Source organism: Apostichopus japonicus, chromosome 9 (genome assembly GCF_037975245.1).
Source record: "Apostichopus japonicus isolate 1M-3 chromosome 9, ASM3797524v1, whole genome shotgun sequence".
Classification (NCBI taxonomy): domain Eukaryota; kingdom Metazoa; phylum Echinodermata; class Holothuroidea; order Aspidochirotida; family Stichopodidae; genus Apostichopus; species Apostichopus japonicus.
This window is the reverse complement of record NC_092569.1, coordinates 26494130-26515276: the sequence shown is the minus strand read 5'-3', so window position 1 is coordinate 26515276 and position 21147 is coordinate 26494130. Positions and strand designations below refer to the sequence as shown.

The 21147-nt window shown below is 36.6% G+C and overlaps 1 protein-coding gene across 4 annotated transcripts in view; it reads left to right on the top strand.

Annotated features, from left to right (window-relative positions):
- Positions 1-21147, top strand: part of LOC139974341 (fibrinogen-like protein A) — a 196080-nt gene that overhangs the window by 72023 nt on the left and 102910 nt on the right. For 2 of the 4 annotated variants that reach the window (XR_011795454.1, XM_071981392.1), the window contains exons 6-7: positions 7385-7399; positions 9522-9650. Coding sequence is in view for 3 of the 4 variants with exons in the window: in XM_071981392.1 (XP_071837493.1) it covers positions 7385-7399; positions 9522-9650 (144 nt within the window). In the remaining variant the exon portion in view is untranslated. Of the gene's footprint in view, positions 1-1167; positions 1246-7325; positions 7400-9521; positions 9651-21147 lie in introns of all 4 variants that reach the window. The other 2 variants (XM_071981394.1, XM_071981395.1) reach the window with 2 other exon arrangements.

Sequence of the window (21147 nt, the reverse complement as noted above, 5' to 3'; positions counted from 1 at the left end):
GTCTGACTAGTTTGTCACACAAACGCGTACCATTCATATACAAAGGCACCTCACAATTTTGGAATCTACGATGTACGTGGTTCTTCTGATGCTACGGTACCTTTGTAAAGTATTCAAGCATATAAACTTCATTACAAAATACAAAGTTTCAGTGTCCAATTTCACAGGACAAATAATATGCATAAAATCAGCACAGTTTACAAAAGTAGACACAAACTCAATCATCATGATAAATATGTATGTCATATGTGATAGAGATACTGTGAAAGTCATGAAAAAATACCCCCAGACGGCCAAGAAAATATCATCCCTCTTGGGAGATATCATGTAGATTTAGTTAAAGAGGAACATAATCTAAGCATTCTTGTGAAATTTGCATTCAATTCCTGTGTACCGTTTTTGAGATATTGACAGTTGAAGTTGCCACCTTTCGTACCAAAAGTGAACTTGGAGCAAGGAGGTGTGACGTCATTGTTGCACACTGATAAATAATGTTTTGTTTTCCTTAAAATTAACCTCTAATTTCATACTTCCCAATTGGATGCATCCATAATGTGAATTTACCATATAGGTATTGGTATTTTATAAACTTCACATCTCCTTTAGACAAACTAGTAACCCTATCCAGTCCAAGTTCATATCAATAGACTGAAAAATATATTAAAAACACATATCAAATTTCAATTTTGACCCGGACTATTGATTTAAGTATTGGAAAGCCTCTTAACATGACCTGTACCTGTAATGATGGTATTTCAGGTTCAGTGTCACCACTGTTAACAATTGACCTTGAAATATGGAAAGAAAAACAAAAAGAAAGTAACAGATTTTAGATCCTAGAGGTATCATTATGACATCACAGATTTACAATACGACAACTTGGGAGCGAAAAGTCATGTTTATCAATTATATATGGTCATAGTCTATGCTTTTGATGTGTTGGTTTAAAAGTCTGAGTACTATGAATCATTTTGTTTAGTGGAAAACTGATCAGGTTCGATCGTTTTTAAAGTGAAAGTGTTGATGTCATCTACCACACATTTGGATGTCAGCTTGTTCATCTGTTTTTTGAGCGAAATTTTCTTAGTATTCTGATGAAGTTTGCGGCCAAATTAAAATCTCCCTCACATCGTCACTTTCAGTTTTGGTTTTGTTTCATCTAAACAGCTGACGATTCTCGAGTTCGGGGGCACTTTAAATGCACGAACCGTCAATACGGGACTTCCGAATCAAACGAAGAGCAAGGTAATGTCGGTGATTATATACGTTTAAGTTGAGGTAAAATAAAAGTTTTGAAGTTGTAGGTAACAGATTATTGAAGGCTTTTACAAGCTCACATGAGCTTCTTTTGAGACAAGTTTCCCTCAAACCAACTGCCTAGTTGCCTTTATCGAAATGTTGTTTACACCTTTGGAGGTTGATCTGATAAGGTTAGTTCAGGATGAAAAGGGTTTTTTTTTTTTTGTGACGACGTTAAATCATAATGATGTAAGGAAAATATCAAAAACTACGAAAGACTGTTGGGTCAGTGAAAGGATGACTTCGAACAGACCTTTAATCTTGAAAAGTTATAGTAAAAGGAAACAGTTTTTGTCTAGTACTGTGATGTTTCTGGCTATTCAATTTCCAAGGTGGTTGGCTATATAAGATATAGGTACGCTTTAAAAGCTATGGAAAACGCAGTTAAAGCTAAATTGATGATGACATTGCTTCCTCAGTGCTGGCTTAAATGTTAATATTTTGGACCAAAACATGTTCTTTGACTTCATATAAACAACATTGTATCCTTGGTTGATATTATTAGATCACATTTTTGCCTTGACAAACATCTATACACCTTGTAAGTCATTCTTCATATCATTTGAGGCCACAACATTGCTTCTCCTTTGCATCACTTTAAGCACATATACTCGTTTGTGATCATATTATGTTGTACCTTTCAGACGTACACACTGAACACCTAGGCCTAATTTGTACTGTCTTTGCTAATTCATGGTAAAAATCATCTCTTCTTGAGACAAACTTATGGCCTGTATTTTGACCTACTGATAGCTACCAATATGTACTCAAGCAAACTGTGGAGACCACTAAAATGCAAACTACTAGCAGTGAAACAACTGGCTCGACTGTCAGGGAAGGTACAGTAAATGTAGATGTTAGGTATGCAAGGGAAGAAGGGAGGATTCATGCTTACTAGTTCACCTGAGCCTCTTTCTTTGAAACCATTGCCACAGTGTCTTTAATTGAATTGTGTTACACTTTTTGGATCTGAAATGTGTTTATTAAAACAGCATGGCATCCTTGTTGTCTTTATTAAGCACCATTTTTGCCATGACAAACTCTAACTCCTTGTAAGTTTCACTACGTATTATTAGAGGCCACAACATTGTACATGTGTTTTATCGTGTTTTTGTATTGCATTTCGACATGAGCTGTCTTAACAATGGTCTCTGCATGTTAGACTACATAGTCCAGCCACTTAAATTAATGACACTCAGATGATTACCACTGTGCAATTGAATTATCCCAGCAAACACAAAAACGTTTTTAAAACGTTATTAAAACGTTTCGTCTTTTTGTTTTGATAACGTTATTTGTGGTGTAATAAATATGTCACAAAAACGTTTTCAGGCTATTATTTCAAAACAATTTTTCTTAAAACATTAATATAACATTAATATCTCATAAACACGTTATGTGGACGTTTTTTATAACACCACATTAAACGTTATAAAAACATATTTTAGAGGCTCTTTTAAAAATGTTATGATAACGCTTTGTGTTTGCTGGGTACAACCTTGACTGATAGAAATATATACATGTTTAAATAGTCTACAACATATCAACATTAATTCTGTACCTAAAGCCATGTCTGTACAAATTCTAGCACTGAAACCCCCATGTGTTTAGAAAATCATTACTCGAGATAGGAATACACTAGGGAGCTTCCTATAGCTTTATTTTGCACATCAGACAGCCTGCATCAATAAACAACATTTTTCCGAGGGGGCCACATGGACTTTTTTTTTGTCTTCAAAGATTTGTTTACATAAAAAAAACCGGTTGTTTTGACAGTGAAAACTTTCAAGTCAACTGACCGTATCTCAAACAACTAGCTAATACATACAAGGAATCAAATCAGGAGCCTCACAGGCATATGTAGAGAGATGGCTCTATATTTGTGGAAAATATGTCAAAAATGACATTTTTCGGTCTAAGTTTAGGGCCAAAACACTGTAAGATTTCCGAAAATATTTCTCCAGAATGCCTCACCCTACAGAGTAGATTTTTAGCTCTCCAGAAGCGCCACACTGAAACGCCTGTCTACATAGAAACGATTTAGCAATAGCGCCTACACTTTGTGAGTAATCCCTAGCAATTCAACTCGAGCATTTCTAAGGTATAGAATTTCGGTCAACCACATTTGATATGCTTCGTGTAGTTAGGGTCAATGCAATCACTCACGTAATTGAAACGGTAACTATTTAGCACATATTATCATGGCTAAATACTTCTAAGAGGCGTTAGACCTTCTTTTTATGGGCAATTTGACCATCCAGCCGTTGGAGGAAGAAGATTCTGACGGTGAAATCATGATATGGTAAGCCGCACTGTTGCACACTGTATGTACTATGTATTGTGTACGCATGTACTGTCGTAGCGCAATAGGTATATATGACTTGCCGTTACGCTTGATTAACATTGTATTACAGAATACATACAGGTCAAGTAGAGGAGGACAAATCAGTCATATTCCTCACATTCAAACATCAAATTATATTTTACTTATAAAATAACATGTCTTGAACTCATCAAACTATCAAAAGTCCAGCAGATTTCATCAAAATAATTTCAAATGGGCAAAAAAAGTATATACAGTGTTTGTATCATAACCTCATTTGCATATTTACATATCTAATTAGCTTAATTTTAAAGAAAAAATTATAAAAATTAAAAAATCATTTCAATACCTATCTGTCAATACTTGGGTCCCTCTTGACAAAAATGAACAGATTTTAAGTAATTACAATGTGTAAATAGTTTCCCCAAGGGACAATGATATGACAGGAAAATTGTCTATAATAAGGAGTTAAGCTAGCTGCTCACTGCCCCGACTAACTGAAGTGACCCGACTGACCGACAATGACCACACTGACCGACATGACCCGACTGACGTACGTGACTTGACCCAACTCAGCTGTTATGAACCAATTTTCAATAGTGGTTAAGAATCATATTGTCTTTCAACTGACCCCTGCACATTTGAACTACATCATGTAATGATGAGTGAAGACGTCCTCATTAAGTTAGGTCACTTGTGTCATTCAAACTAATTTCTCCATTTATAACTTTGCATTGGTTAAAACTGTTCAATGTCTAGACAGCTGTACTGGTATGTAGATAAACTTTCATGTCATTATCCAACAGGCCACAAACCTGCTCTTTCACCTTTCCAATACAGTAACAGTTTTTAAACCTCTAAATCAATATTTTATTTCCTGTCACATTTATTTTGACCTACTGATAGCTACCAATCTGTACTCAAGCAAACTTGAGGACACCACACCAATGCAAACTACTAGTGGTGATCAAGGGCGGCGGAACCGGGGGGGGGGCACAGGGGGCACGTGCCCCCCCACTTTTCGTCAGGTTAAAAATGTGCCCTTTTTCTACATAAAAATTGTACCCTTGATCACCTTATTAGGTCAGCGATATTTCAGTAAGAGATCTAATCCTAATTTAGAACTATCAGGGGCGTAGCCAGTATGTAGCACTGTAGGCCCGGGCCTATCGTTGATTAACAGACTTTATATGTATAGAGCTGCAGCACTTTGTTGCCTGTTGTTGTCACGATCGGCGTTCCAAGTTCCAAAAACAGCCTTTTCGATAAACATTTACTAGCTACAGTTCATATCAAAGACAATTACTGGCTATAATTGTAACCAAGGGCGGCGGAACCGGGGGGGGGGGGCACAGGGGGCACGTGCCCCCACTTTTCCTCAGGTTAAAAATGTGCCCTTTTTCTTCATAAAAATTGTACTCTCGATCACCTTATTAGGTCAGCGATATTTCAGAGATCTAATCCTAATTTAGAACTATTAATGAATTTCTGTGGGTCAAACTCAAAGCTATTTCGAATGGAAAAAACATTTTTAGTATCTCTCCTGTCTGACCACAATGACATTCGCCTGGCTATTCCGAATGTTCTCTGCCTAATACACATATACCTACTGGCACCAATGAGCGGGACATCGCTAAAGAGTTTACAAAGCGAAACCCACGTCGAATGAAATATTTCGGGAAGTTTTAAATGTTTACTACCACAAGGTTTGTAACCAGTGGCGGAGCGTCAATACAGTCAGGGGGCGGATGCCCCCCTGACGGACTCAAATGGACTGCTTGTGCGCTTTTCAGCTTTTTACCACTTTTTACTTATTCGCGATTATTGACTTTTTAATTGCGCTCTCATCTACCTAATTGACATTTGTCACGTTTTGTTGGTGTAATTTTCTGACAAAATGGCGATGACACCTATGTATTCTTCGTTTATCTGCAAATTAGCTAGGCCCGGAAAGGGTCATTTCCGGCGATCTGGGGAGTATCTTTACTCAAAAATTTTCTGTACGCTCCGCGCCAACCTGTGGTGGCGCTCCGTTTAGATAGTGTCAAAAGCGCCCCTACGGACCATTATCGACCCCCTGATCATTACCCCTAGCTCCGCAACTGCTTCTAACATTCTGGTGAGTGCCATTATGCATATTCAATTTCAAAAAAAAATTCGAATGCATTTCCAAAATTGCATTGCTATATTACATTGTAACTTTATAATAAGCAGAAGCCATTTATAGCCTACTATGACTAATGAGTATAGTTTAATATCCCATGACGTACCCCATCCTTTCGTATTTTGACGTATTTCATTTGCTTTCATGCATTTATCGATCGCGTGTGCAGGGACTTTATAATGATTCCACCTCATTTTGTCTCGAAAGAAAACTTGTTCCTTGTTTCCCAATTTGCAAATTGGATATTGCAGTGCTAGTATGCATTTTTTCCTTGAGGGTGGGGGAGGGGGCGTTGATGGAGTGATGTGTATACGCAAATAAGATAATACAATAAGAGTTATAAAGGGTAATAAAAATTTGACTGCATCAGTCCAATCAAATTTCTGCAAAGTGCCCTTCGACGTCGGTGCCCCCCCAGATTAAAAGTGCTTCCGCCGCCCTTGGTGGTGATGCATCTGGCTCGACTGTCAGGGAAGGTACAGTAAATGTAGATGTTAGGTATGCAAGGGAAGAAGGAAGGATTCATGCTTACAAGTACACCTGAGCTTCTTTCTTTGCGACCATTGCCAAATTGTAAAATATATGGTTAGCCTGTATTGTTAGACCTACAGTATAATAATTTAGATACAGAGCTATGCATTGGTTCACTGTAATCACCATACCACCCTGACTTCACGCAAAGACAGTAGATTGGCCTCTTGTTTTGTTGGTGTACGGTAATTAACTCCCTGTTTCCCTTACAGTAAGTCGCCTACTGTGTTATACAAGGAGCTATAAATGGCTCAATGGTTATACATATGTAGTTGCAGTGATAAACACTGTAGTCGCTGTCCGCGTTAGTCGAATTGTAACCACTTTTTCAATCCCAATTATAATCTACAAAGCCGAAACCGCCAAAATTGCCATGTGATCGAGTAAACATCAGTTTTGTTTCTTCAGACCCTCTCCCCACAAAAGTGTCTGAAAAATTCTGAACATACAACTGTTCAGGGGAACCATGGCGTAAACTTCAACACATGCCGTAAGTAAGTTAAGGAACTTTTTCCTTGTTTCGAGCAGTTAGATTCTCCCGACCTTTGCAAGTATAATTCTCTCTATTTCTGGGGGAATGTGGTCAAACCATCAATGAAAATCACATAGCTGCAGGATAGCAAAATCAGCGAGAGTTTCATCAAATCTATCCTATCAAAGAACAGTTAATGCCCTAACCATCCCTAGTTTACCGTATTATACCATAATACTTGGAATTGTTGGTAGAATTTGTCAATATACGCTGGCACGGTAGACAAGCCATGAGGCATACATACATGTAGGCTTTTGGTATGCATGGACAAGCAATATTACTGTTGCCTTACTCCTGACGTGGATGTATGTATTTATCTGAATTGATCTCTAAAAATATCTGTCTGAAGTACTTCAAATTTGAGCACACCTAGATAGTAAAGCATGATTGTATATCACTAAATTATTGTACCTGATGTAAAGACTTAGCAAAATTAGATATTTTCTTTTTGTTTTCTTGTTTTAACCTAACGATAGCCAGCAAATCAGTGGAGACCACCCCAAAGCAAACCACTACTGGTGGTGATTGTCCTCATGATCCTTCTAATGAGGTGAGAATTACATACTTAATTACATACAATTTCGAATTAGAGAATATGTTTTTGGGGAGCAATTTAGATTAGACTTTTGATGATGATCTGAGCAATTACGATATTGCTTTGCTGTACAATACTGTACATGTTGGTAGTAATTTATCACTTCCAGTGTTGAATAGAGATCTTACAAATAGCAATGAAATAAGCTTTGAATACTACAGTAATGATAGGCTTATGGGACCATTTCAGTTTGGAGGGGCAGAAATTTTTGTGCCCAAAAGTTACTGTGACACTATTTAAGCGGAGCGCCACCATCGGTTGGCGCGTAGCGTACAAGAAAATTTTTGGCAAAATATGCCTCTCAGATTGCCGGAAACAGCACTTCTGAGGCCTTGCAAGTTGCATCTAAACATTCTTTATTTTATAATCTAACGTTTTAGAAATTACACTTCCCCAAAAATTTGGTAAATTAGAAGAAGAAAAAATGGTAACATCACTTTGAAGGGGAAAAATAGGACAGTATATTTTTTAAGTTCCTATTTAGTTACCGTATTTATTATTTTAACACAGTACTCAGCTACCTCCAGAAAAACATACATTGTTCAACGACACGTAGGCGGGATAATGTCGCTGTGTCGGGTGAGACTGCAATTTGTCTCACAAAAAAGTATAAAATATAACAAAGAATATGATAAACCTGTACTTCTAGGCTTGTAGGCACTCCCCCCCCCCCCCCTCCACCATCCATGAAAAAGAAAATGTTTCTTATATACACTCATGTCGGGGATGTCCAGGTATACAGTTGACTAGTTAGAAAAAAATTTGATCATGCAAAAAGCGTGGTAGCCAAGATGAGCTGCGCTTACAGTGGTGTTACACGGAAATATTCGGGCATCATGATGCTAAATAAAGAAAATCATGGAATTGTCAGGTAAAAATTTGAAAAAGATTCGGGCAAGCTATGGCATATTTATATATATATATATATATATATATATATATATATATATATATATATATATATATATAGATATAGATATATACATATATATATACATATATATATATATATATATACTGTTGCACAAATTTGAACACTAAATAAATTGCTGTTGTGAAACATATTTATTAACATTGTTTTAATTGGGCTAAATGGGGTCAATCACCGCAGGGAGTTTCTATTTCTGGCAGGGCTGATAATACCATACGATATATTGTATATATGTACGATATGACTAATGGAGGAGGATGGACGGTAAGTCTGGTATGACATTCTATAGTGTAGAAGATATATTGTATGTATAATTTGACTGACGGAGGAGCATACACTTTAATTAGTATGATATCCTATGTTTCATAATTACGGCTAAGTTTGCCTCAAAATGTAGTAATTCTGTGCATATTGTCAGATTCTAAGCACCAGAGATGTGCTCTGTACAATAGTTCTACACACATTCTCATTGACAGTTATAAAATCCTGTAATATTATGCAATCACACTGGTCAGCAGAATCATCGATGTCGAGTGGTACGGAACTAGTTTGTGACGCAAGCGTGATGGGTTCTGTTCCTACCTATACATTTGCAATGGCAGTGAATTTGTCAGAAACAAATAAAACTTTTAGCATCCTCTGGAATTAGAAACAAGTTGCAACTCAATAAAATTATGGTTACTCTAATGAAACCATGCAGATGGTAGCAGTACATTGATATTCTTCCCATTGGTCTTTGCATCTTCCTTTGAATCTTACTTTTCTTTATTAATTTTGAACCTACAGTTCCAATCCACTTGTGGTTATTACAGTGTTTGATTACAGTATCTATAAATTGGAGAATGTCAGAGTTAATGTGTTGCTCACTTGATATAGAATTAGAGTTTTATTACAAAAGCAATCTGCCTGTCACAATATTGAACACTAAAATAAATTATTTCATTGTGAAAATTATTTAATAATGTTTTGAGATAAGTTGAGCTGAATGGGTTCAATCAACGCAGGTGGTTTCTATTTCTGGCAGGGCTGATAATATATACCATAAATAACAACAAATAGATGAAATTTGCTGTATGACAGGTACCTTTGTATGTGATCATTTGTGTTATCTCTGTACTTTCTATGTTTCATTTTTCACATTGTCAGATGACCAATTGCCTGGACTGGTTCAATGCTGGGTGTAATAAAACTAGCATATACACCATCAGACCAACTAACTGGAAAGGACCACCATTTAAAGTCTTCTGTAATATGACTGACGGAGGAGGATGGACGGTAAGTCTAGTATGACATCCTATAGTATAGACAATATATATTGTATATGTATAATATGACTGACGGGGGAGGTTGGACCGTAAGTCTAGTATAACATCCTATAGTATAGTCGATATATTGTATACGTATAATATGACTGACGGAGGAGGATGGACGGTGAGTCTAGTATGACATCCTATAGTATAGACGATATATTGTATGTATAATATGACTGACGGAGGAGGATGGGCGGTAAGTCTACTATGACATCCTATAGTATAGACGATATATTGTATACGTATAATGTGACTGACGGAGGAGGATGGACGGTAAGTCTAGTATGACATCCTATAGTATAGACTATATATTGTATATGTATAATATGACTGATGGAGGAGGATGGACGGTAAGTCTACTATGACATCCTATAGTATAGACTATATATTGTATATGTATAATATGACTGATGGAGGAGGATGGACGGTAAGTCTACTATGACATCCTATAGTATAGACTATATATTGTATACGTATAATATGACTGACGGGGGAGGATGGACGGTAAGTCTACTATGACATCCTATAGTATAGACGATATATTGTATACGTATAATATGACTGACGGAGGAGGATGGACGGTAAGTCTAGTATGACATCCTATAGTATACACGATATATTGTATATATATAATATGACTGACGGAGGAGGATGACGGTAAGTCTACTATGACATCCTATAGTATAGACTATATATTGTATACGTATAAAATGACTGACGGGGGAGGATGGACGGTAAGTCTAGTATGACATCCTATAGTATAGACAATATATATTGTATATGTATAATATGACTGACGGGGGAGGTTGGACGGTAAGTCTACTATGACATCCTATAGTATAGACTATATATTGTATACGTATAATATGACTGACGGGGGAGGATGGACGGTAAGTCTAGTATGACATCCTATAGTATAGACGATATATTGTATGTATAATATGACTGACGGAGGAGGATGGACGGTAAGTCTACTATGACATCCTATAGTATAGACGATATATTGTATATGTATAATATGACTGATGGAGGAGGATGGACGGTAAGTCTAGTATGACATCCTATAGTATAGACGATATGTTGTATACGTATAATATGACTGACGGAGGAGGATGGACGGTAAGTCTAGTATGACATCCTATACTATAGACAATATATATTGTATATGTATAATATGACTGATGGAGGAGGATGGACGGTAAGTCTAGTATGACATCCTATAGTATAGACGATATATTGTATACGTATAATATGACTGACGGGGGAGGTTGGACGGTAAGTCTAGTATAACATCCTATAGTATAGTCGATATATTGTATACGTATAATATGACTGATGGAGGAGGATGGACGGTAAGTCTACTATGACATCCTATAGTATAGACTATATATTGTATGTATAATATGACTGATGGAGGAGGATGGACGGTAAGTCTACTATGACATCCTATAGTATAGACTATATATTGTATACGTATAATATGACTGACGGGGGAGGATGGACGGTAAGTCTACTATGACATCCTATAGTATAGACTATATATTGTATACGTATAATATGACTGATGGAGGAGGATGGACGGTAAGTCTACTATGACATCCTATAGTATAGACTATATATTGTATACGTATAATATGACTGACGGGGGAGGATGGACGGTAAGTCTACTATGACATCCTATAGTATAGACTATATATTGTATACGTATAATATGACTGACGGGGGAGGATGGACGGTAAGTCTAGTATGACATCCTATAGTATAGACAATATATATTGTATATGTATAATATGACTGACGGGGGAGGTTGGACGGTAAGTCTACTATGACATCCTATAGTATAGACTATATATTGTATACGTATAATATGACTGACGGGGGAGGATGGACGGTAAGTCTAGTATGACATCCTATAGTATAGACGATATATTGTATATGTATAATATGACTGACGGAGGAGGATGGACGGTAAGTCTACTATGACATCCTATAGTATAGACGATATATTGTATATGTATAATATGACTGATGGAGGAGGATGGACGGTAAGTCTAGTATGACATCCTATAGTATAGACGATATATTGTATACGTATAATATGACTGACGGAGGAGGATGGACGGTAAGTCTAGTATGACAACCTAGCTGATGGAGGAGGATGGACGGTAAGTCTAGTATGACATCCTATAGTATAGACGATATATTGTATACGTATAATATGACTGACGGGGGAGGTTGGACGGTAAGTCTAGTATAACATCCTATAGTATAGTCGATATATTGTATACGTATAATATGACTGATGTAGGAGGATGGACGGTAAGTCTACTATGACATCCTATAGTATAGACTATATATTGTATGTATAATATGACTGATGGAGGAGGATGGACGGTAAGTCTACTATGACATCCTATAGTATAGACTATATATTGTATACGTATAATATGACTGACGGGGGAGGATGGACGGTAAGTCTACTATGACATCCTATAGTATAGACGATATATTGTATACGTATAATATGACTGACGGAGGAGGATTGACGGTAAGTCTAGTATGACATCCTATAGTATAGACGATATATTGTATGGATATAATATGACTGACGGAGGAGGATGGACGGTAAGTCTACTATGACATCCTATAGAATAGACAATATATATTGTATATGTATAATATGACTGACGGGGGAGGTTGGACGGTAAGTCTAGTATAACATCCTATAGTATAGTCGATATATTGTATATGTATAATATGACTGATGGAGGAGGATGGACGGTAAGTCTACTATGACATCCTATAGTATAGACTATATATTGTATACGTATAATATGACTGACGGGGGAGGATGGACGGTAAGTCTACTATGACATCCTATAGTATAGACGATATATTGTATATGTATAATATGACTGACGGAAGAGGATGGACGGTAAGTCTAGTATGACATCCTATAGTATAGACGATATATTGTATACGTATAATATGACTGACGGAGGAGGATGGACGGTAAGTCTAGTATGACATCCTATAGTATACACGATATATTGTATAGATATAATATGACTGACGGAGGAGGATGGACGGTAAGTCTACTATGACATCCTACAGTATAGACTATATCTTGTATACGTATAATATGACTGACGAGAGAGGATGGACGGTAAGTCTACTTTGACATCCTATAGTATAGACTATATATTGTATACGTATAATATGACTGACGGAGGAGGATGGATGGTAAGTCTAGTATGACATCCTATAGTATACACGATATATTGTATAGATATAATATGACTGACGGAGGAGGATGGACGGTAAGTCTACTATGACATCCTATAGTATAGACTATATATTGTTTACGTATAATATGACTGACGGGGGAGGTTGGACGGTAAGTCTAGTATAACATCCTATAGTATAGACGATATATTGTATACACATAATATGACTGACGGAGGAGGATGGACGGTAAGTCTAGTATGACATCCTATAGTATAGACGATATATTGTATACGTATAATGTGACTGACGGAGGAGGATGGACGGTAAGTCTAGTATGACATCCTATAGTATAGACAATATATATTGTATACGTATAATATGACTGACGGGGGAGGATGCACGGTAAGTCTACTATGACATCCTATAGTATAGACGATATATTGTATACGTATAATATGACTGACGGAGGAGGATGGACGGTAAGTCTAGTATGACATCCTATAGTATAGACGATATATTGTATAGATATAATATGACTGACGGAGGAGGATGGACGGTAAGTCTACTATGACATCCTATAGTATAGACAATATATATTGTATACGTATAATATGACTGACGGAGGAGGATGGACGGTAAGTCTACTATGACATCCTATAGTATAGACGATATATTGTATATGTATAATATGACTGACGGAGGAGGATGGACGGTAAGTCTAGTATGACATCCTATAGTATAGACGATATATTGTATAGATATAATATGACTGACGGAGGAGGATGGACGGTAAGTCTAGTATGACATCCTATAGTATAGACGATATATTGTATAGATATAATATGACTGACGGAGGAGGATGGACAGTAAGTCTACTATGACATCCTATAGTATAGACGATATATTGTATACATATAACATGACTGACGGAGGAGGATGGACTGTAAGTCTACTATGACATCCTATAGTTTAGACGATATATTGTATACGTATAATATGACTGACGGAGGAGGATGGACGGTAAGTCTAGTATGACATCCTATAGTATAGACGATATATTGTATAGATATAATATGACTGACGGAGGAGGATGGACGGTAAGTCTAGTATGACATCCTATAGTATAGACAATATATATTGTATACGTATAATATGACTGACGGAGGAGGATGGACGGTAAGTCTACTATGACATCCTATAGTATAGACGATATATTGTATACGTATAATATGACTGACGGAGGAGGATGGACGGTAAGTCTAGTATGACATCCTATAGTATAGACGATATATTGTATAGATAAAATATGACTGACGGAGGAGGATGGACGGTAAGTCTAGTATGACATCCTATAGTATAGACAATATATATTGTTTACGTATAATATGACTGACGGAGGAGAATGGACGGTAAGTCTAGTATGACATCCTATAGTATAGACAATATATATTGTATACGTATAATATGACTTACGGAGGAGGATGGACGGTAAGTCTACTATGACATCCTATAGTATAGACGATATATTGTATACGTATAATATGACTGACGGAGGAGGATGGACGGTAAGTCTAGTATGACATCCTATAGTATAGACAATATATATTGTATACGTATAATATGACTGACGGAGGAGGATTGACGGTAAGTCTAGTATGACATCCTATAGTATAGACAATATATATTGTATACGTATAATATGACTGACGGAGGAGGGTGGACGGTAAGTCTACTATGACATCCTATAGTATAGACGATATATTGTATACGTATAATATGACTGACGGGGGAGGATGGACGGTAAGTCTAGTATGACATCCTATAGTATAGACGATATATTGTATACGTATAATATGACTGACGGAGGAGGATGGACGGTAAGTCTAGTATGACATCCTATAGTATAGTCGATATATTGTATACGTATAATATGACTGACGGAGGAGGATGGACGGTAAGTCTACTATGACATCCTATAGTATAGACTTTATATTGTATATGTATAATATGACTGACGGAGGAGGATGAACGGTAAGTCTAGTATGACATCCTATAGTATAGACTACATATTGTATATGTATAATATGACTGACGGAGGAGGATGAACGGTAAGTCTAGTATGACATCCTATAGTATAGACTACATATTGTATATGTATAATATGACTGACGGGGGAGGTTGGACGGTAAGTCTAGTATGACATCCGATAGTATAGACGATATATTGTATACGTATAATGTGACTGACGGAGGAGGATGGACGGTAAGTCTAGTATGACATCCTATAGTATAGACAATATATATTGTATACGTATAATATGACTGACGGGGGAGGATGCACGGTAAGTCTACTATGACATCCTATAGTATAGACGATATATTGTATACGTATAATATGACTGACGGAGGAGTATGGACGGTAAGTCTAGTATGACATCCTATAGTATAGACGATATATTGTATAGATATAATATGACTGACGGAGGAGGATGGACGGTAAGTCTACTATGACATCCTATAGTATAGACAATATATATTGTATACGTATAATATGACTGACGGAGGAGGATGGACGGTAAGTCTACTATGACATCCTATAGTATAGACGATATATTGTATATGTATAATATGACTGACGGAGGAGGATGGACGGTAAGTCTAGTATGACATCCTATAGTATAGACGATATATTGTATAGATATAATATGACTGACGGAGGAGGATGGACGGTAAGTCTAGTATGACATCCTATAGTATAGACGATATATTGTATAGATATAATATGACTGACGGAGGAGAATGGACAGTAAGTCTACTATGACATCCTATAGTACAGTATAGACGATATATTGTATACATATAACATGACTGACGGAGGAGGATGGACTGTAAGTCTACTATGACATCCTATAGTTTAGACGATATATTGTATACGTATAATATGACTGACGGAGGAGGATGGACGGTAAGTCTAGTATGACATCCTATAGTATAGACGATATATTGTATAGATATAATATGACTGACGGAGGAGGATGGACGGTAAGTCTAGTATGACATCCTATAGTATAGACAATATATATTGTATACGTATAATATGACTGACGGAGGAGGATGGACGGTAAGTCTACTATGACATCCTATAGTATAGACGATATATTGTATACGTATAATATGACTGACGGAGGAGGATGGACGGTAAGTCTAGTATGACATCCTATAGTATAGACGATATATTGTATAGATAAAATATGACTGACGGAGGAGGATGGACGGTAAGTCTAGTATGACATCCTATAGTATAGACAATATATATTGTTTACGTATAATATGACTGACGGAGGAGAATGGACGGTAAGTCTAGTATGACATCCTATAGTATAGACAATATATATTGTATACGTATAATATGACTTACGGAGGAGGATGGACGGTAAGTCTAGTATGACATCCTATAGTATAGACAATATATATTGTATACGTATAATATGACTGACGGAGGAGGGTGGACGGTAAGTCTACTATGACATCCTATAGTATAGACGATATATTGTATACGTATAATATGACTGACGGGGGAGGATGGACGGTAAGTCTAGTATGACATCCTATAGTATAGACGATATATTGTATACGTATAATATGACTGACGGAGGAGGATGGACGGTAAGTCTAGTATGACATCCTATAGTATAGTCGATATATTGTATACGTATAATATGACTGACGGAGGAGGATGGACGGTAAGTCTACTATGACATCCTATAGTATAGACTATATATTGTATATGTATAATATGACTGACGGAGGAGGATGAACGGTAAGTCTAGTATGACATCCTATAGTATAGACTACATATTGTATATGTATAATATGACTGACGGAGGAGGATGAACGGTAAGTCTAGTATGACATCCTATAGTATAGACTACATATTGTATATGTATAATATGACTGACGGGGGAGGTTGGACGGTAAGTCTAGTATGACATCCGATAGTATAGTCGATATATTGTATACGTATAATATGACTGACGGAGGAGGATGGACGGTAAGTCTAGTATGACATCCTATAGTATAGACTATATATTGTATATGTATAATATGACTGATGGAGGAGGATGGATGGTAAGTCTACTATGACATCCTATAGTAATACTATATATATTGTATACATATAATATGACTGACGGAGGAGGATGGACGGTAAGTCTAGTATGACATCCTATAGTATAGACGATATATTATGTAGGTATAATATGACTGACGGAGGAGGATGGACGGTAAGTCTAGTATGACATCCTATCGTATAGACGATATATAGTATATGTATAATATGACTGACGGAGGAGGATGGACGGTAAGTCTAGTATGACATCCTATAGTATAGACGATATATTGTATACATATAATATGACTGACGGAGGAGGATGGACGGTAAGTCTAGTATGACATCCTATAGTATAGACGATATATTATGTAGGTATAATATGACTGACGGAGGAGGATGGACGGTAAGTCTAGTATGACATCCTATCGTATAGACGATATATAGTATATGTATAATATGACTGACGGAGGAGGATGGACGGTAAGTATAGTATGACATCCTATAGTATAGATGATATGTTGTATGTATGTATAATATGACTGATGGACAGATGGAGGAGGAGGATGGACGGTAAGTCTAATATGACATTCTATAGTATAGACGATATATGTATAATATGACTGATGGAGGAGGATGGACGGTAAGTCTAGTATGACATCCTATAGTATATACGATATATTGTATATGTATAATATGACTGAAGGAGGAGGTTGGACGGTGAGTCTAGTATGACATCCTATAGTATAGACGATATATTGTATATGTATAATATGAATGACGGAGGAGGATGGACGGTGAGTCTAGTATGACATCCTATAGTATATACGATATATTGTATGTATAATATGACTGTTGGACTGAGGAGGATGGACGGTGAGTCTACTATGACATCCTACAGTATAGACGATATGTTGTATACGTATAATATGACTGACGGAGGAGGATGGACGGTAAGTCTAGTATGACATCCTATAGTATAGACTATATATTGTATATGTATAATATGACTGACGGAAGAGGATGGACGGTAAGTCTAGTATGACATCCTATAGAATAGACAATATATATTGTATATGTATAATATGACTGACGGGGGAGGTTGGACGGTAAGTCTAGTATAACATCCTATAGTATAGTCGATATATTGTATATGTATAATATGACTGATGGAGGAGGATGGACGGTAAGTCTACTATGACATCCTATAGTATAGACTATATATTGTATACGTATAATATGACTGACGGGGGAGGATGGACGGTAAGTCTACTATGACATCCTATAGTATAGACGATATATTGTATACGTATAATATGACTGATGGAAGAGGATGGACGGTAAGTCTAGTATGACATCCTATAGTATAGACGATATATTGTATACGTATAATATGACTGACGGAGGAGGATGGACGGTAAGTCTAGTATGACATCCTATAGTATACACGATATATTGTATAGATATAATATGACTGACGGAGGAGGATGGACGGTAAGTCTACTATGACATCCTATAGTATAGACTATATATTGTATACGTATAATATGACTGACGAGAGAGGATGGACGGTAAGTCTACTTTGACATCCTATAGTATAGACTATATATTGTATACGTATAATATGACTGACGGAGGAGGATGGACGGTAAGTCTACTATGACATCCTATAGTATACACGATATATTGTATACATATAATATGACTGACGGAGGAGGATGGACGGTAAGTCTACTATGACATCCTATAGTATAGACTATATATTGTGTACGTATAATATGACTGACGGGGGAGGTTGGACGGTAAGTCTAGTATAACATCCTATAGTATAGACGATATATTGTATACGCATAATATGACTGACGGAGGAGGATGGACGGTAAGTCTAGTATGACATCCTATAGTATAGACGATATATTGTATACGTATAATGTGACTGACGGAGGAGGATGGACGGTAAGTCTAGTATGACATCCTATAGTATAGACAATATATATTGTATACGTATAATATGACTGACGGGGGAGGATGCACGGTAAGTCTACTATGACATCCTATAGTATAGACGATATATTGTATACGTATAATACGACTGACGGAGGAGGATGGACGGTAAGTCTAGTATGACATCCTATAGTATAGACGATATATTGTATAGATATAATATGACTGACGGAGGAGGATGGACGGTAAGTCTACTATGACATCCTATAGTATAGACAATATATATTGTATACGTATAATATGACTGACGGAGGAGGATGGACGGTAAGTCTACTATGACATCCTATAGTATAGACGATATATTGTATACGTATAATATGACTGACGGAGGAGGATGGACGGTAAGTCTAGTATGACATCCTATAGTATAGACGATATATTGTATAGATATAATATGACTGACGGGGGAGGATGGACGGTAAGTCTACTATGACATCCTATAGTATAGACGATATATTGTATATGTATAATATGACTGACGGAAGAGGATGGACGGTAAGTCTAGTATGACATCCTATAGTATAGACGATATATTGTATACGTATAATATGACTGACGGAGGAGGATGGACGGTAAGTCTAGTATGACATCCTATAGTATACACGATATATTGTATAGATATAATATGACTGACGGAGGAGGATGGACGATAAGTCTACTATGATATCCTATAGTATAGACTATATATTGTATACGTATAATATGACTGACGAGAGAGGATGGACGGTAAGTCTACTTTGACATCCTATAGTATAGACTATATATTGTATACGTATAATATGACTGACGGAGGAGGATGGACGGTAAGTCTAGTATGACATCCTATAGTATACACGATATATTGTATACATATAATATGACTGACGGAGGAGGATGGACGGTAAGTCTACTATGACATCCTATAGTATAGACTATATATTGTTTACGTATAATATGACTGACGGGGGAGGTTGGACGGTAAGTCTAGTATAACATCCTATAGTATAGACGATATATTGTATACGCATAATATGACTGACGGAGGAGGATGGACGGTAAGTCTAGTATGACATCCTATAGTATAGACGATATATTGTATACGTATAATGTGACTGACGGAGGAGGATGGACGGTAAGTCTAGTATGACATCCTATAGTATAGACAATATATATTGTATACGTATAATATGACTGACGGGGGAGGATGCACGGTAAGTCTACTATGACATCCTATAGTATAGACGATATATTGTATACGTATAATATGACTGACGGAGGAGGATGGACGGTAAGTCTAGTATGACATCCTATAGTATAGACGATATATTGTATAGATATAATATGACTGACGGAGGAGGATGGACGGTAAGTCTACTATGACATCCTATAGTATAGACAATATATATTGTATACGTATAATATGACTGACGGAGGAGGATGGACGGTAAGTCTACTATGACATCCTATAGTATAGACGATATATTGTATACGTATAATATGACTGACGGAGGAGGATGGACGGTAAGTCTAGTATGACATCCTATAGTATAGACGATATATTGTATAGGTATAATATGACTGACGGAGGAGGATGGACGGTAAGTCTAGTATGACATCCAATAGTATAGACGATATATTGTATAGATATAATATGACTGACGGAGGAGGATGGACGGTAAGTCTACTATGACATCCTATAGTATAGACGATATATTGTATACATATAACATGACTGACGGAGGAGGATGGACTGTAAGTCTACTATGACATCCTATAGTATAGACGATATATTGTATACGTATAATATGACTGACGGAGGAGGATGGACGGTAAGTCTACTATGACATCCTATAGTATAGACTATATATTGTATATGTATAATATGACTGACGGAGGAGGATGGACGGTAAGTCTACTATGACATCCTATAGTATAGACTATATATTGTATATGTATAATATGACTGACGGAGGAGGATGAACGGTAAGTCTAGTATGACATCCTATAGTATAGACTACATATTGTATATGTATAATATGACTGACGGAGGAGGATGAACGGTAAGTCTAGTATGACATCCTATAGTATAGACTACATATTGTATATGTATAATATGACTGACGGGGGAGGTTGGACGGTAAGTC